Genomic DNA, 14,438 nt, shown 5'->3' with positions numbered 1-14,438 from the left:
GTCGGGGGGGCACGCGGAGGCGCCCAGGCCGGCCCCGACCTTCAGGAGGGACCTGACGCCAGGAAGGAAGCCGGTTAGCCCCGGGGCTCGCCTCCCTCCCTCCCTCTCCGCGGCGCGCGAGCCGGCAGCTCCTCCCCCGCCCCTCCTCCCCCTCCCCCTCCCCCGCGGAGCCGGCCCGGGGCAAGATGCGCACGGCCGCCGGCCCCCCCACCCCGCGCGGGGCGAGGCGAGCGGGGAGGGCGCGGCCCCAAGCGGAGCGCGGCGAGCGCCTGGGTCCCGAGCGCGCGTCCCGAGCGAGGAGCCCGGCACCGCCCGCGACCCGCCCCGCAGCCCGTCGTGGGCCTGGGCGCCCCCCGACCCGCGCCAGCTCCCCGACACCCCGCCCGGTGCCTCGCGCAGGTGGCGCGGACGCCCCTGCCCCCCGGCGCCCCCTGCCGGCGAGAGGGCGGCGGCCGCGGCGGAGCAGCGGGGCGCGGGCGGCGGGAGAGCTGCGGCGGCGCCGGGAGGAAGCCGGGAGCCTCCCCGATGGTGCCGCCGCCTCCGAGGCGGGGAGGAGCGGCCAGGGGGCGGCTGCGCGGGAGCCTGGGGCCGCTGCTGCTGCTCCTGGCGCTGGGACACACGTGGAGCTTCCGAGAGGAGCCCGAGGACGGCGACAGGTAAGCGCGGCCGGCGCCCGCTCTGTGCGCGCCTGGCCCTCCGCAGCACCCCGGCCCCCCCCCCCCGGCAGCACCCCGGGCCCCCCCGGCAGCACCCCGGCCCCCCCCCGGCAGCACCCCTGCCCCCCCGGCCCCCCGGCAGCACCCTGGCAGCACCCCGGCAGCACCCCGGCACGGGCTGGGCGCTCGACTGCCCGGGGCGGCTCTAAACTCCGCGCCCCGCCCGGGCCCCCATCAGTGGGTCGGGGCTCTCCGGTCCCCCCCCCGCCCGGGGACCCGCGCCCCCCGACCCCCCCACCCCGCGGGCGCAGCCCCCGCCGCCCTCCGCTCCCCCGCGGCCGCCCCGCCAAGTGGCCGCCGCGCCTGTCGTCCTAGGGAGCTCTGCTCGGAGAACAAGATCGCCACGACCAGGTACCCGTGTCTGAAGCCCTCGGGGGAGCTCACCACGTGTTTCAGGTAAGCCTCGGGGCTCCGCCGAGCCGCCGCCGCGCACCCGCCTCGCTGGGAGGAGGCTCCGGGAGGAGAGGCTCGCGGACGCGCCGGGCGGCCCGGGGCCGCGGGGAGCCCCTGGGTGCAGCCCCCTGCGGGGCTCTGGGTGCGGAGCAAGGACGCGCGGCCAGGCGTGCACCCAGGCTTCGCGCCCCGAGACCCCCGGGGCGCTTGCCGCGTCCTGGGACGCTTGGCGAGGTGGAGAGGAGGAGGCTGAAAGTCTGTACAGAAAGTGGGTTATTGGACTGTGGGTGTAGACTGTGCACCGTAGGGAAGACGGATGGAGGTGTTTGCGTTTGGTTTCGAAAACAAAGTTGACAAATACTTGGTCCTTGACTATCTCTTGACCTTCTGCGGGGACAGAGTGTAACACACTCACGGCCTCCGTGGGCACGAGGATGGAGGTGGTTTGTGGGCTGCGGACGCGGTTGTGTTGACCCCGGGGCGGAAAGCATGTGGAGTTTGTTGAGCCCCGAGGAGGAGGGTGATTCCTGAAAGGGCAGTCCGCAGATCACCTGGGTGCTCCTTAAAATCACCCCTAACTAAGGCTGGGGGATCTGTAGGGTTGAAAAATGCTTCCCAGGTGGTTCTTATTCTCAACAAAAAAAAAGTTACTGTTCCCTGCTTGCAAACCCTCCGGAGGTGAGGGGCGATTTGTTCTCACCGTCAAGTTCTTGGCTTCTGGTCCAGTGCTTTCCCTGGATGAGAGGCATAAACCCATAAACACAAATTGCTTTTTAAAGGTACCATGTAAAATACGGGGAATCACAAAGTCATGCCAGACTGTTTGAGAGTCCTGTGCTCTAGGGTGCCAGGATAAATATTGGGTAGTACCAGGTAACACAGCAATCCCCAGAAGTGAACTTGGGGGAAAAAAAATTAAAAAGATCTACTCTGTCTAACGTTGTAACAGATGAATCAATCACCATGCTTGCAGAGCCGCAGAAATGTCAGCTCACATGCTCAAAGGTTCGGATAGAAGTGGTTCCAGGGCTGGTGAGCTTGTGGTGTAAAAACCAGTAATCAGTTCCATTGCATGCCATGCTCTCAAATCTGCTGTTGGCGGTGGAATGACCACCATCCTTTAAGGGAGGCAATGCTGCTTGGGCTTGGGAGGGGTTGTCTTCTCCAGGACATGGGTGGTGGACACAGAACAAATGTGCTGGGGCCAGGCGGGGGCAGTGTGTTCAGTTAACCTGAAGCAGCAGGCAACATTTACCTGAAGGCGGGAAGAGGTTAACTTGGGTGAGCAAGGGCCTCCAGCAGGTTGAAGTGACTGCCTCCCTGGTGCTAGTCCTGTGTTATCCGCATGACCACGGTATTAGGACATGTTGTTTGCTTATCATCCTAGCACAAAGCCTCTAACTTCATGGGGAATGTGTCCCTGAGATGGTTTACTCATTTGTTCAGTCCCTGAAGGTCAAACTGTACATAAATCAGTGGCACTTGCAGAATGCATGTCCAATTTCCAGAAACCACTGGTGCCTGATGAGTGTTCTAAGTTGATTCTGTCAAACCGTTACCCTCTTCCCTAGATTTTTTTTTTTTTTGAAAACTGGTGGGGGTTTTGGGTTTTGTTTTACACGAAGACTCAAGAGCTACCATTAGGGTCTTGATAAGTGTTCTTATTAACAGCTGTCCAAAGGAAGCTTGAGAACTAACAAAGATAATTTTGCATCATGGAAAAGTAAGGAACTTTGTTTAGGGGAGTGAGTAGAATGGGAAGGGGGGTGTTTCAGCTGGGGAAAATGGGCATTGGTCCCTGTGAATGTCTTCTGGTTTCATTACTTCCTTGGTGGACGTCCAGAGTCCTGTGCATACTCCATTGGCTATACGCTATTTCCACAGCCTAGTATTTTCCTCAAGACCAAGTTGGTTGGCAGTTGCTGAGCCTGTTTGCTCATGAACCCCAGGAATAGGGATTGTTTGGTTTGTGAATTGATCATCCAGCCCCTGTAGGCTCTTGTTCGCTCCACATGTGATCTGGAAGCCAGCACCAGCATCCTCTAAAAGCTTGCTTAGGGTCTCCAGGCCTATTGCAGATCTCTCGAATCAGAGCCTGGGTGTTAATGCGATGTCCACTAAAGGCGGAGTGCTTGTATAGAAACTGTCTATCTGGTCGCCACACAAACCCATGTAAATCCTTAGAGGGGCGCAGAGGCCTCTGCAGATTCCCGAGTTACTCCTACCACATTAACCAAAAACGAAAAGAACCAGCCTTCGATGAGACCAGACTCCCCAGCTCCTGGGTGACCCTTAATGAAACTTAAGTACAGTAGCAGAGCTGCTTGGGAAACTACCAGATGGCCCCATTTTTCCCACTGGGCCTTTGAACAGTTCTTAGCGCAAGCGAGAACTGCAGAAGTCCCTTCAGAACTTGTTAAATGATTTTGTGATTTTAAAAAAAGGATGAGTTTAAGAGTTTTAAAAAAAATGGATGTGCTTACTCCTACTGTGTTCATGGTAGTATTAATTTGATCTGTTATTCCTGAAAGGATATGGAGATGAAAATGAGAGGTGGGTTCAGAAAGATTGTTCTAGACCCCTCCCCGTCACCTCTGTACACTTGTTTCACGTAGTGTCACCTAAGCACCTTTCCACGTTTGCCTTTCCTATAACAGACAACCTGAGGACTTTATACTCGGCACCATTCTGTGCACTTCAAGTACATTATCTCTAATCCTCTAAAGCCGCTCTTGCATTGGTATTTCAGTTTTAGGGGGAAGAACCAAAACCCCAGGATTAAGTAAAGTTGGTGAGGGTCACAAAGTTAATACACGTGGGAGCTAAGCTTCAAACCCAGGTTTATCTGACTTCAGAGTCTGGGCCCAGGCCCTTTCATCATCCCTGAGGTGTCTACAAAGGCAGAACTTTCAAGATCCTGGGATCTAAGGAAGATCGTTAAGGCAGATGGCGGTAAATTCAAAAGACAGTTTGATGATAAACTCCCACACTCTCCGTGACCAGTGGGTTACCACTGTCCTTGAGCTCCATCCAAAGCAACTGGCTTCATATTATCCGGTCATACACAAAATTGGTTCATATGTGTATAGTTCTCATTTTTTAAAGACTTGATTCATGAGAGATACAGAGGCGGAGAAGCAGGCTCCCTGCAGGGAGCCCGACGTGGGACTCAGTCTGGGAGTCTAGGACCACACCCTGGGGCGAATGCAGGCGCCAGACTGCTGAGCCCACTCAGGGGTCCCCAATTTTCCTCTCTTGAAGGATTTCCTCTTAATCACAGGGTTTGTCTGTAGAGACCCTCTACTCCAAAGTGCATTGGGCCAAGTGCCCAAACTTTGACAAATACTTGAGTGAATGCCGGTGACCCCCTTAACAAGCTTAGGGTACGTATTGCTCAGCATTATAATCTGATGCAGGGTGTACTTCTTTACTAGTAAAGAATTCAGAGAATGGAGTGTTAAGACTGTTATAGCCAAACTAAGCATATAAACTGATCAGGGTGTTATGCTCTCGTGGCTGTTAGTTTTTCCCGAGACCATGTGGTTTTGAACAAGAGGTTCATGTTTACCTTTTATTCATCGGGTGTATCAGTAAAATAACACGTCAAAGGCTTCTTAAAAATGAAAGTATACATTGTGTAGGAAGTGTCCAGAAAATCCAATCTTTTTTTTTTTTTTAAGATTTTATTTATTCATGAGAGACACAGAGAAGCAGAGACACAGGCAGAGGGAGAAGCAGGCTCCATGCAGGGAGTCTGATGTGGGACTTGATCCTGGGACTTCGGGATCACGCCCTGAGCCAAAGGCAGATGCTCAACCGCTGAATCACCCAGGGGTCCCAAAATCCAATCTTTGAAGCAGTGTCCAGTAAACATTCTAACTTTCCTGACCCCAGTAAAGCTTTATTGAGCATCTATGATGAGCTTAAAATAGCCTTAAATTGCACATAGAAAAGTTCCTGTGTCTGTTCTGTTTATAGACCTGATGTTTTGAGTAAGACCTTTGAAACCAGTACACAAATAGATGATCTAGTCCAGTCAAATAGTTCATACAGTACTGTCCATGATGGGGAGGGGAGAGATTAGAAGCAGCTAGGAATGGCTTTCTGGGCAAGAGAAAAATCCATTCTCCAACACAGTGTTAGGTGTTAAAATTGTGTTGATTTTGACTTCCGTTCTGTGGGTCATGGGCTGCGGTGGCCCATAACTGCCCCCACAGCAGCATGTGTCTGTCCCTCTGGGTCTCATCAGGTACTGCTCTTTAAATCCTGCCCTTATGGGGCACAATGACCTAAGGATGCAGAAACTCCCACTTTTCCGTAATACAAGTGCAGCTGAATCCTGTTAAGATATGGTGGTTAATGCGCTATTTCTGCAAATGTGTTTCTTATTCTCCAAATCCCGAGTATAGTCACTTAGAGCAGTACTACCAGCTACCCTAGCTGAGGCCACATTGGAGGGAAGGCTGTATTATCTGGCAGGTCAGAGTTCCTGCAGAGGGCTCAGAGGTCGAAACCTGTGCAGTAATAGAAACCAGTCCCAGCTTGACGGCGTTGTTTTTGTGACTTTGATCTTTAATCTACTTCAGTGGTCTCCTTTGTAAAACGAAGACCCTGTTTAGTACTGAAGTTATAGGGTTATGATGAAGGATTGAATGAGCTGATACGCACAGAAAGTGATGAATATTACCCTGTTGAGCCTCCCCAAGTCTGGCATGTTGGGTGCATGTAGTAAGTCCTCAGTGGATGCTCATTTGAGTTTTGGACATCAGGGAAGACATTTTTGAAAAAGCCAGTTCAGACCACAGCCAGAAACAGGGTGTTTATACACCACTGCATGCACTGGTTTTTAGATGCCTTTTCGAATGTAGGAAAGCCTAGAAATCCAGGGCCTCCATAAAAAAAAAAAATCACAAAAAGCGGGTCTTTTTCTTGCTTCCTGGCTACCTAAGGTACCCTACTCGTGCGACCGTAAGAGCACGCAGAAGGCTTAGTGTACCCCATTTTAAAGGGTCTTAGAAGCTCGTCCCTTTCCGGAAGTCATGGAGGGTGGTGTTGGCAGGTAAGACTAGCAAGCAGACCCTCCTGTCTGCCTCCCCATCCTGCAGCTGGCAAAGCTCAGAACCGGCAGGGGGTGGAGGTGGGGCGCTGTGGATTATGGGTGGCTCAGGGCATGCTGCTCCCTTTCAGAAAGTATCTTCATGAGTGTCCATCTCCTAAAGAGGAGAACCTAGTTGGTATGAAAAGAAGGCAGGAGATGGGTAGAGGTGTTTGTGCAGAACTGTCTAAATCACAGACACGTTTGCAGGCAGCCTCAGTTTCCCTGGGTTAGACCCTCTGTGCCACGGGATGGTCAGCCTACTGAGGGTGTGGAGTATCTGTGTCCTGGTCCATGGCCATACCCTCAGATGCCAGCCTCAGGCCTGGACATACTCCATATGTTGTCAAAAGACTGAATGAATGTTACAAGTGAGTGAAAGTTGACCTCAATCTATGGGGCTTTCTAGAAGGGCTGTTGCTCTATCTACATATGCCTCCTTTTCTAGCTGAGAGATGGGCTTTCTTTGGAAACAGATCCCCTGTGCTGCTGTGAGGTGCTATCCTGGTCTTCATCTGCTTCTCCGCTTGCCCTGCTAGTGTGTTACAGGTGCTGATTGTGGCAGCCACAACTGTGTCCTGAACTTGCTACTGTAAGTAACAACTGAAGAGGACTCAGGTGTTCCTGCCTGTGTTAAATGCCCTTCGGACTCTGGCTTTGAAATGGGGGGATTGCAGCTTTAAAGGGGATCCCGCTCCCTCCCCCACCTATCTTCAGCTGATGAACAGGTGCTGGAGGAGGAGGAGAGCGTGGATGTGGAAGGTGTTGACCAGGGCGGGGTTTCTGTATCACTTTTCACTCATTCTTAGAGAAACAACACAAAGTGGTAGGAAACTGAGTTCGCCCTCAGAAGGCTGTGGTTTCCCTGGAGTACCCTCTTTAGGTGGGTCCAATTGCTTCGCTCATTGTCCCTAAGTCATTGATGCCTGACTTTCCTATATTAACTTCCTCTTTTCTAAGTGAAGCTGCTGCGTGGGTGCGCCCGGAAAAAGCCAATGCACTCTTTTATTCTAGAATACCCTATCTTCTCCCGAGAAAGTTTGCATTTCAATCAGTACTTTCCGTGTCAGTGAGTTCAGCTTCTCCAAACCTACTGCCCCCTGCTCAGCAGGACCCTGCTGCTTTTGTGAGAGAGGGTCTGCCTTTTGCTGAATATCCAGAGAACAAAAGTCTCTGTTTATGGCTTTTCTCTAAGGATGAAAACATAAACTATAACCTCAGCTTCTCCAGCTCAGTTCTTTTCCACGAAGCCATTTACTAGTGTTAAAGCTTTACCAACAACTTGGGTTCACTTATTCAGCAGATGACTTGTGAGTTACCATATGCCAAGCCCAGTTCGAGGGACTTAGGATACAACTGCGTGAAAGGCAGAAGAAAAAAAAAAACCCAACCTCTGCCCTCCTAGAACTTACAGATCTTAATTCAGTTCATCTTCTAGTAAAGGAATTTTGAGTCAAAGATCTCTTTGGGGCCTTTTTTTAAGAGTTCTTGCAGGCACACATCTGAGTTAAGGTCACATTTTGGGGGCTAGGAGCTTGAAATTTCCTAAGGCCCAGCTGTCTCCTTTCAGCAAAAGAAACCCGCTGAGCCAGGGGCGCAGGAACTCAGGCCCGGTGGTAACCCAAGTTTTGTCCTGCAGAGGTGTTAGCAAGAAATCAGCGTGTGCCCCAAGTCTCTCAAGAATCACTGGAATGTGAAAGCATTACAAAGAAGTGAATTCTCTGGCTGTTTGCCCCGTGAGGTGGATGGCTTCCTCAGAACTGGCCCACTAGAAACACCCAGTCCACCTCTGCTTGTTCCACTCTCCTGTTTTCCAACTGTACCTTTAAGCAGGTTGTTCTAGGGAGGCCTGCCCTTCCACATTCCTTCACTCTCCTAGTCCATTCTAGATCATGGTGATTGTATCTGAACCTTCTGGACAGTCTCCCTCCTGAGACACAGGTAGGGGGTGGAGCGGTGGTACGAGGTCTACATATTTAATCCCCTTTGAGCAAAGCAGCACATCTTTCCAGCTTCAAGCCAAAAGCACAAGTGATCACTTGCACGCACAAATGCACTTCCTTGTTCAGTGCAGCAGAACGGGAGCTAGATCATCTTTGCATACCCGGTAGGATTTCAGAAAGGTGGACTGCATCTGCTGTCAGTCTTTATCTCTGTTCTCAGCCTTTCTTGGCTGTGCCTGTGGAAGGTTCCGTGTTTGCCCCCCTGGGGTGAAGCTCTGCAGCCTCCAGCTTCTGGGAGCAGCAGGGGGCAGCTGTCAGCCTAGCAGCTGCTGGTAGAGAGAGAATGGGAGGTCAGGAGGGTGCTCTGCTCTAGGATCTGACTCTGGGAGTTTGGTATAGAGCAGGAATTGGCAAAATAGGGCCCACAGCATGTTTTTACACGACTTACAATCTAAGAATGCCACTTAGATCTTTAAAGGGTTAAAAAAAAAAAAAGAAAAAGAAAAAACCCCTGCACAGCAAAGACCTCATTTGGCCCCCAAAGCCTCAGATCTTTACCATCTGGCCCTATGTAGAGAGTTTGCCAACTTCTGGAGAGTCCTCTCCCCCCACCCCCACTCACACCCTCAAGTAGGCTCTGTGCCCAATGTGGGGCTGGAACTCCCAACCCTGGGATCAAGACCTGAGCTGAGTTCAAGAGTCAGACACTTAACAGATTGAGCCTCTCTCGAGCGTCCTCTTAACACGAAGACCAGGAGTGGGGTTCTCCATACGTAACCTTGTCCACAAATGGAAGTTCTCAGGAAGGTGATTTGGAGGGTGTTTCGTTTCATCTTTAGGTCCTTGCCTTCATGTTGCCTTATGGTATTTGGATCGCTTGGCCTTGAGTGTCTTTGAGACTTGGTTTCCTGATCTCAGGAATCGGTTGTTATTAAGCTGGATCTTCCCCGCCCAGTCATCATCCCCAAATGGTCCTATAAATAGACCTAACTTGTCAGTGTTCTTAAGCTATTTGCAAGTAGTTAAGTACTAACTTCTGCTTTTCTTCATGTTCCGAAGACCAGCTATCCTGTGCCAGTTGAGTACTCCCTGGATTGCCTTGGCTGATCTTCCCCTCCCCAGCCCCTCATTCCGTACTTTAATTCCTGATCTGCATATTGATCATCCCATGCTTTGTTGACTCAAAGCTGCCTCTCTGAGTTTGTTCTGAATATCTACAGTGGAAAACATCACATTCAAAAATCCAGTGAGGGTGCCTATTTGAGAGACATGCATCAAAGTCCCTTTCAATGGAGGATACTCTTTTAAACAATTTTATTTATTCATTTGAGACCGATACAGAGTGTGTGAGCAGGGGGAGAGACAGAGGGAGGAGCAGGATCCCTGCTGAGCAGGGAGCCTGATGCAAGGCTCCATCCCAGGACCTTGAGATCATGACCTGAGCAGAAGGCAGATGCTTAACCGTCTGAGCCACCCAGGCACCCCACCAACGGAGGGGACTCTAAATCAGTTGCGACATCATGCTTGTCCTTCTATGGGTAAAAGGTGTTACAGGGTTTCTCAGTTCCACTAAGTAACTGTGTCAGTATTTAAATCTTTTGAATTTAAATTCTGCAGTGCCTTTTAAGAATGTCAGCTCTTTTGTTCTTATAAAGCTGAGCATAGGGAAGAAAGTGGTAAAGGAAAGCACTAAAATATTTTGAGGTGAGAAAAGCAAAACCAAATGGCATTTAGAGGAAAGGAGGGAAATGTTGGGACACACCGCCTGACCTACTAGAAGAAAAGCAATGGGGCATGGAAAAGAGGGAAAAGGTTTAAAAACTTGATAAGGAACAGAACATCCTATGGAGATAAAGCTGGGTAGAGGAAAAGCTCCTACGAAACTCAGGTTGGAGCTTCCGACCTTGATAACAGCCAGTTTTCACAGATTCAACCAAACAGGGTAAAAGGGCACCTGAGCTAGGACAGGTTGACAGATCTACAGATACCATTTTTGTGACCTGTGTGTACCCAGTACTACTTCCCAGGAGGTCAGGCTGTCTAAAAGCCCGGGCAGAGATGGTGCCATGGCTTGCCCTCCAGCTGTCGCTCTGCTCTCACTTGGCACTGCTCTCGGTAGCGTGCCCATGTTTTGTTTTGGCATTTTTCTGTAGTGAAATCGCTAGCAATTTCTATGGTGGAAAAATTGCATGGCCGAGCAGAGGTTGCCTTCCTAGGAACCCACGAAGGCTGTTCCTTGGAAGCAAGTTTGTTTAAAAAACACCAGAACATAGTTCTGACGCTTCCTGACAGGTTAGAAGAACCTAGAACACAGCATCAGTGAGATTTTTATCTGAGAATTTGAAGGATTTTTTTTTAATTTTTTTTAAATTTATTTATGATAGTCACACAGAGAGAGAGAGGCAGAGACATAGGCAGAGGGAGAAGCAGGCTCCATGCACCGGGAGCCCGATGTGGGATTCGATCCCGGGTCTCCAGGATCGCGCCCTGGGCCAAAGGCAGGCGCCAAACCGCTGCGCCACCCAGGGATCCCTGAAGGATTTTTTTTTTTTTTTTGCAAATTCTATAAAAACTGATTTACTAATCTCCATAGGTTTGCTAGAGATCCCTCTTGCACGTTCTGGCCTAGCTGGGTGGATACAGGAAAAGAAGTTTTATGCCAGATCCTGGTACTTAGTGGAGGTCCCCTAACCAGGCACTGGTTTCTAGCTGGAACCCAGTGGAGGAGAGGGGGAGTTTAAAATATGAAAACCTGAGCTAACAACAGAAAACAGGGTGGCTACATTCCTTGTGGGTGAGTCTTCATGCAAGATCTCAAGGTCCCAGAGCAGGTGTATGGCAGAGCCAGGGTTCTAAGCTGGACTCTGTAGCCTGTGTTCTTAACCACTGGGCTCTTCCTATGGGCTGGATAATGGCCCATGTGGTTACCTTGCTTTCCTGTCAACCACAAATTAAAAGGAAGTAGAGGAGACAGGGACTTCTAGAAAACAGTATTGTCCATTCCGTAAATACTGAATGAAAATGTAGGTTAGACAAGTTATCAAAAGTAGACACACAGGGGCACCTGGGGGGCTCAGTTGGCTAAGTGTCTGACTCTTGGTTTCAGCTCAGGTCATGATCTCAGGGTTATGGGGTCCAGCCCCAAGTCTACTTGGGATGCTCTCTCCCCCTCTGCAACTCCCCTGCCCCTGCACTCTCCTTCTCTACAATCTTTTAAAACCCCACAAACCAAGCCCCCTGTGTTAGTTTGCTAGCACTGCCTAAATGACCTAGTCCTGGGTGATTTAAACTATTTTCTGTTTCAAAAGCCAGAAGTCTGAGGTGAAGGTGTTGGGAGGGTTGACCCTTTCCGATGGGTCTATCAGGCTTATAGACTGTCTCCCTCCCTGTGTCTTCTCTATTACGTTTGATTTTTTTTTTAAAGATTTTATTCATCTAAGGACAAGTGAGGAGGAGGGTTAGAACAGGGAGAAAGGGACTCTCTGCTGAGCAGGGACTGACACAGGGCTCCATCCCAGGGCCCCAGGATCACAACCTGAGCTGAAGGCAGACTCTTAACTGAGCCACCCAGGTAGCCCTCTGATCTTCTCTTCTAAGGGCAACCCTTCCTATTGGATTAGGGCCTGTTTGAATGACCACCTCTTAACTCCATGACCTCTTCAGGGCGCTTATCTCTACATACAGTCATGCTCTGAGGTCCTGGGGTTAGGACTTTCAACTTCAGGAGGTCACAGTTCAGCTCATAACATCCTCTCCCCAATAAAACCCAGCCTGCACTGGGCTAAGTAAAGGGGATGTTTTATAGACACACTGTACTTTCCATGGGTATCCCTGTCCAGCAGGGGTGATCCTGAGAGATCCAATGAAACTAAAGTGCTGTTAGCAGTGCCAATGAAGGGAAAGGGTTAAACCAACTATAAAGTAACTAATGTCTCTGATGTTCACATCTGTAGAATCTCTAGGATGTCTGACGGAGCCCATAATCTGTTCTAGCCCTTACATAGAGACCTCAGTTAGGAATACAGGTGCGAAGGCACCACTCCAGATCTTTGGAAGCAGAATCTGCTTTTCAACCTGGTCCTTTAGGTATGCACGGTCCTGCTCACCACTACGTTGTTCCAGCATTTGCTTGCTCGAGGCTCTTTGCTTGCTATGTAAAACCATAGGCAGTGATTCACAGCCTGGACTGCACCTCAGAATCACCTGGTATGTTTAGTTTTTAAATTTAGTTTAACATCTACTGTACTATTAGTTTCAGGGGTAGAATCTAGTGATTCATCAGTTGCATATAACACCTAATGTTCATTCCATATGTGCCCTCTTTAATGCTCATCACCTGGTAACCCCATTCCCCCAACCCCTCCCCTCCAGTGACCCTCAATTTGTTCTCTAGAATTGAGTCTCTTATGGCTTGCCTCCCTCTGCTTTCATCTTATTTTTCTTCCCTTTCTTCTTATGTTCATCTATTTATTTTCACAGATGAGTGAAATGACACTGGTCTTTCTCTAATATAATGCCTCCAGTTCTATCCACATCACTACAAATGGCAAGATTTCATTCTTCTTGATGGCTAAGTAATCCACCGTGTATCACATTTTCATTAGTCAATGGACATCTGGGCTCTTTTCTGTATTCTAGCTGTTGTGGACATTGCTATAAACATTGGAGTATGTGTGCCCCTCAAGTGAGTGTTTAAAAAAAAAAAAACAACCTAGTGCCCCCATAGCACACAAGACCAGTCCCATCAGAAGCTCTGGAGGTGGGGACCTGGAACCAGGAATTTTTAAAGCTCCATGCATGATTCCACTTTGGACCTAAGGCCAAAAAGCTTGGAGCAAAGGGCAAAAAAGGCAGCAAGCAGCCTGGCTCTTCACCTAGGGGACAAGTGGTTGCTTGTTTCTGTAGTGTTAAGCCTGGGTCCTTGTGGTCTTTTGTAATTGCAGCAAGTCCTCCTCCTCAACATGGAAACTTCTAGCTAAAGTTTGTGTTGGTGGACCATCCATCAGCCCGGAGTCTTTCTCCCTTGTCTGTTAGGTACTAGTCTTGGCATCTCCTTACCATTCCATGTGGGGTGATTTGAGGGCAGTTGGGAGTGATGATGTGGGTGGAGGTGGGAAGGGTAGGCTGGTCCTTATGAGGTCTCCTGTGTTTCCCAAGCTGAGTAGTTCGAAGTCCTAATGTGTAGATTCCATCACATTTCATTTCCTATTGCAGGCTCTCAGCTTGGTGTCTGGAGCTACTTAGTGACCTTTGGTGCATTTTCTTTTTTCAAATATATTCTGCTTTGTTGCTGCACCGCATGAACCTCCTCCCAAGATATAAACATGGCTCAGCATATTATAAATGAAAGCTTCTCAGTGTCAAGCTGTGTTTTTCTTTCCTTGCAAGCATCAAATGCAAACAGTTTTTTTTCCATGTAGTGTGATAGGAAATCTGTGTGCTGGCAGAGATTCTGTTCCCATTCTAGCTTTAGCTTTCTTATCCATTCACTCCTCTGATAACTGAAATTCTCAATCCCTAGCAAACAGGTTTTTTTTTTTTAAATAGGTTTGTAATTAACATAAAATAATTATCTTAACATGAATCTACCAGATGGCCTTAAACCAAGTAGTCTCCAGATATATCTATAAGGAATGCATAGGCATGTACCTGTGTTGCTTTTTTTGAGTGACAGCAATTATATTGATTAAACAGTAGGAAAAGAAATGATTATGAACAGGAAAAGCATTTCATGGATGGGATGTGATCGTGAGGTTCTCTACAGGGATTTCTTTGTTTGGAGGCCGGCAAGACAAAGTGGCTCATAAGTGACCTCTGCATTTTGAAGTACACCTTGAGTTTGACAGCGTAATGTGTGGCACCCTGTGAGAGAGGATGTAATAGGAACTGATATTTAAAATCTCAAGTGAAGGCATGAAAAGATCTCAACAAGTGACTCAGCACTCCTGCAACCCCACCACCTTCAAGTCTTTTCCCAGAGACCCCTAGTGTTTGGGAACCACATTTTCAGGTTCCAGCACAGATGAAAATTATTTGTGGAGGGCGCGTTGAGGTCAGTAACAAAGGCTGCTCAAGGCTGGAGGTGCCTCACCTAGGAGGCCCTGGCGGTCCAGCCGCCACCTGCTGTCCTAGGGCAGGGAAGCGGTGTTGGCACACCTGGAACCACTTCTGGGTCGTGGGAGCAGGGAGGGGGCATGTGTGCATCTCTAGTGTGGACCCGTCCCCTCCCACCCCCAACCCTGTAGCTCTTAGCCATCGAGCTCTGTTCAGGCTGCCCCATCAAGTCCTGCC

At 49.7% G+C, this 14,438-nt stretch overlaps 1 protein-coding gene across 1 annotated transcript in view; it reads left to right on the top strand.

Annotated features, from left to right (window-relative positions):
• The first annotated feature begins 273 nt into the window (after positions 1-273).
• The window catches only part of CCBE1 (collagen and calcium binding EGF domains 1), a 234,349-nt gene continuing 220,184 nt past the window's right edge, over positions 274-14,438 (top strand). The window contains exons 1-2 of the mRNA XM_072758011.1: positions 274-656; positions 1,032-1,112. Coding sequence (XP_072614112.1) covers positions 526-656; positions 1,032-1,112 — 212 coding nt within the window. The 5' untranslated portion in view covers positions 274-525. The remainder of the gene's footprint in view (positions 657-1,031; positions 1,113-14,438) is intronic.

The sequence above is a fragment of the Vulpes vulpes genome, chromosome 5, assembly GCF_048418805.1.
Source record: "Vulpes vulpes isolate BD-2025 chromosome 5, VulVul3, whole genome shotgun sequence".
NCBI classification, from domain to species: domain Eukaryota; kingdom Metazoa; phylum Chordata; class Mammalia; order Carnivora; family Canidae; genus Vulpes; species Vulpes vulpes.
The sequence above is the reverse complement of the archived record's forward strand: the minus strand, read 5'-3'. Positions and strand labels throughout refer to the sequence as shown.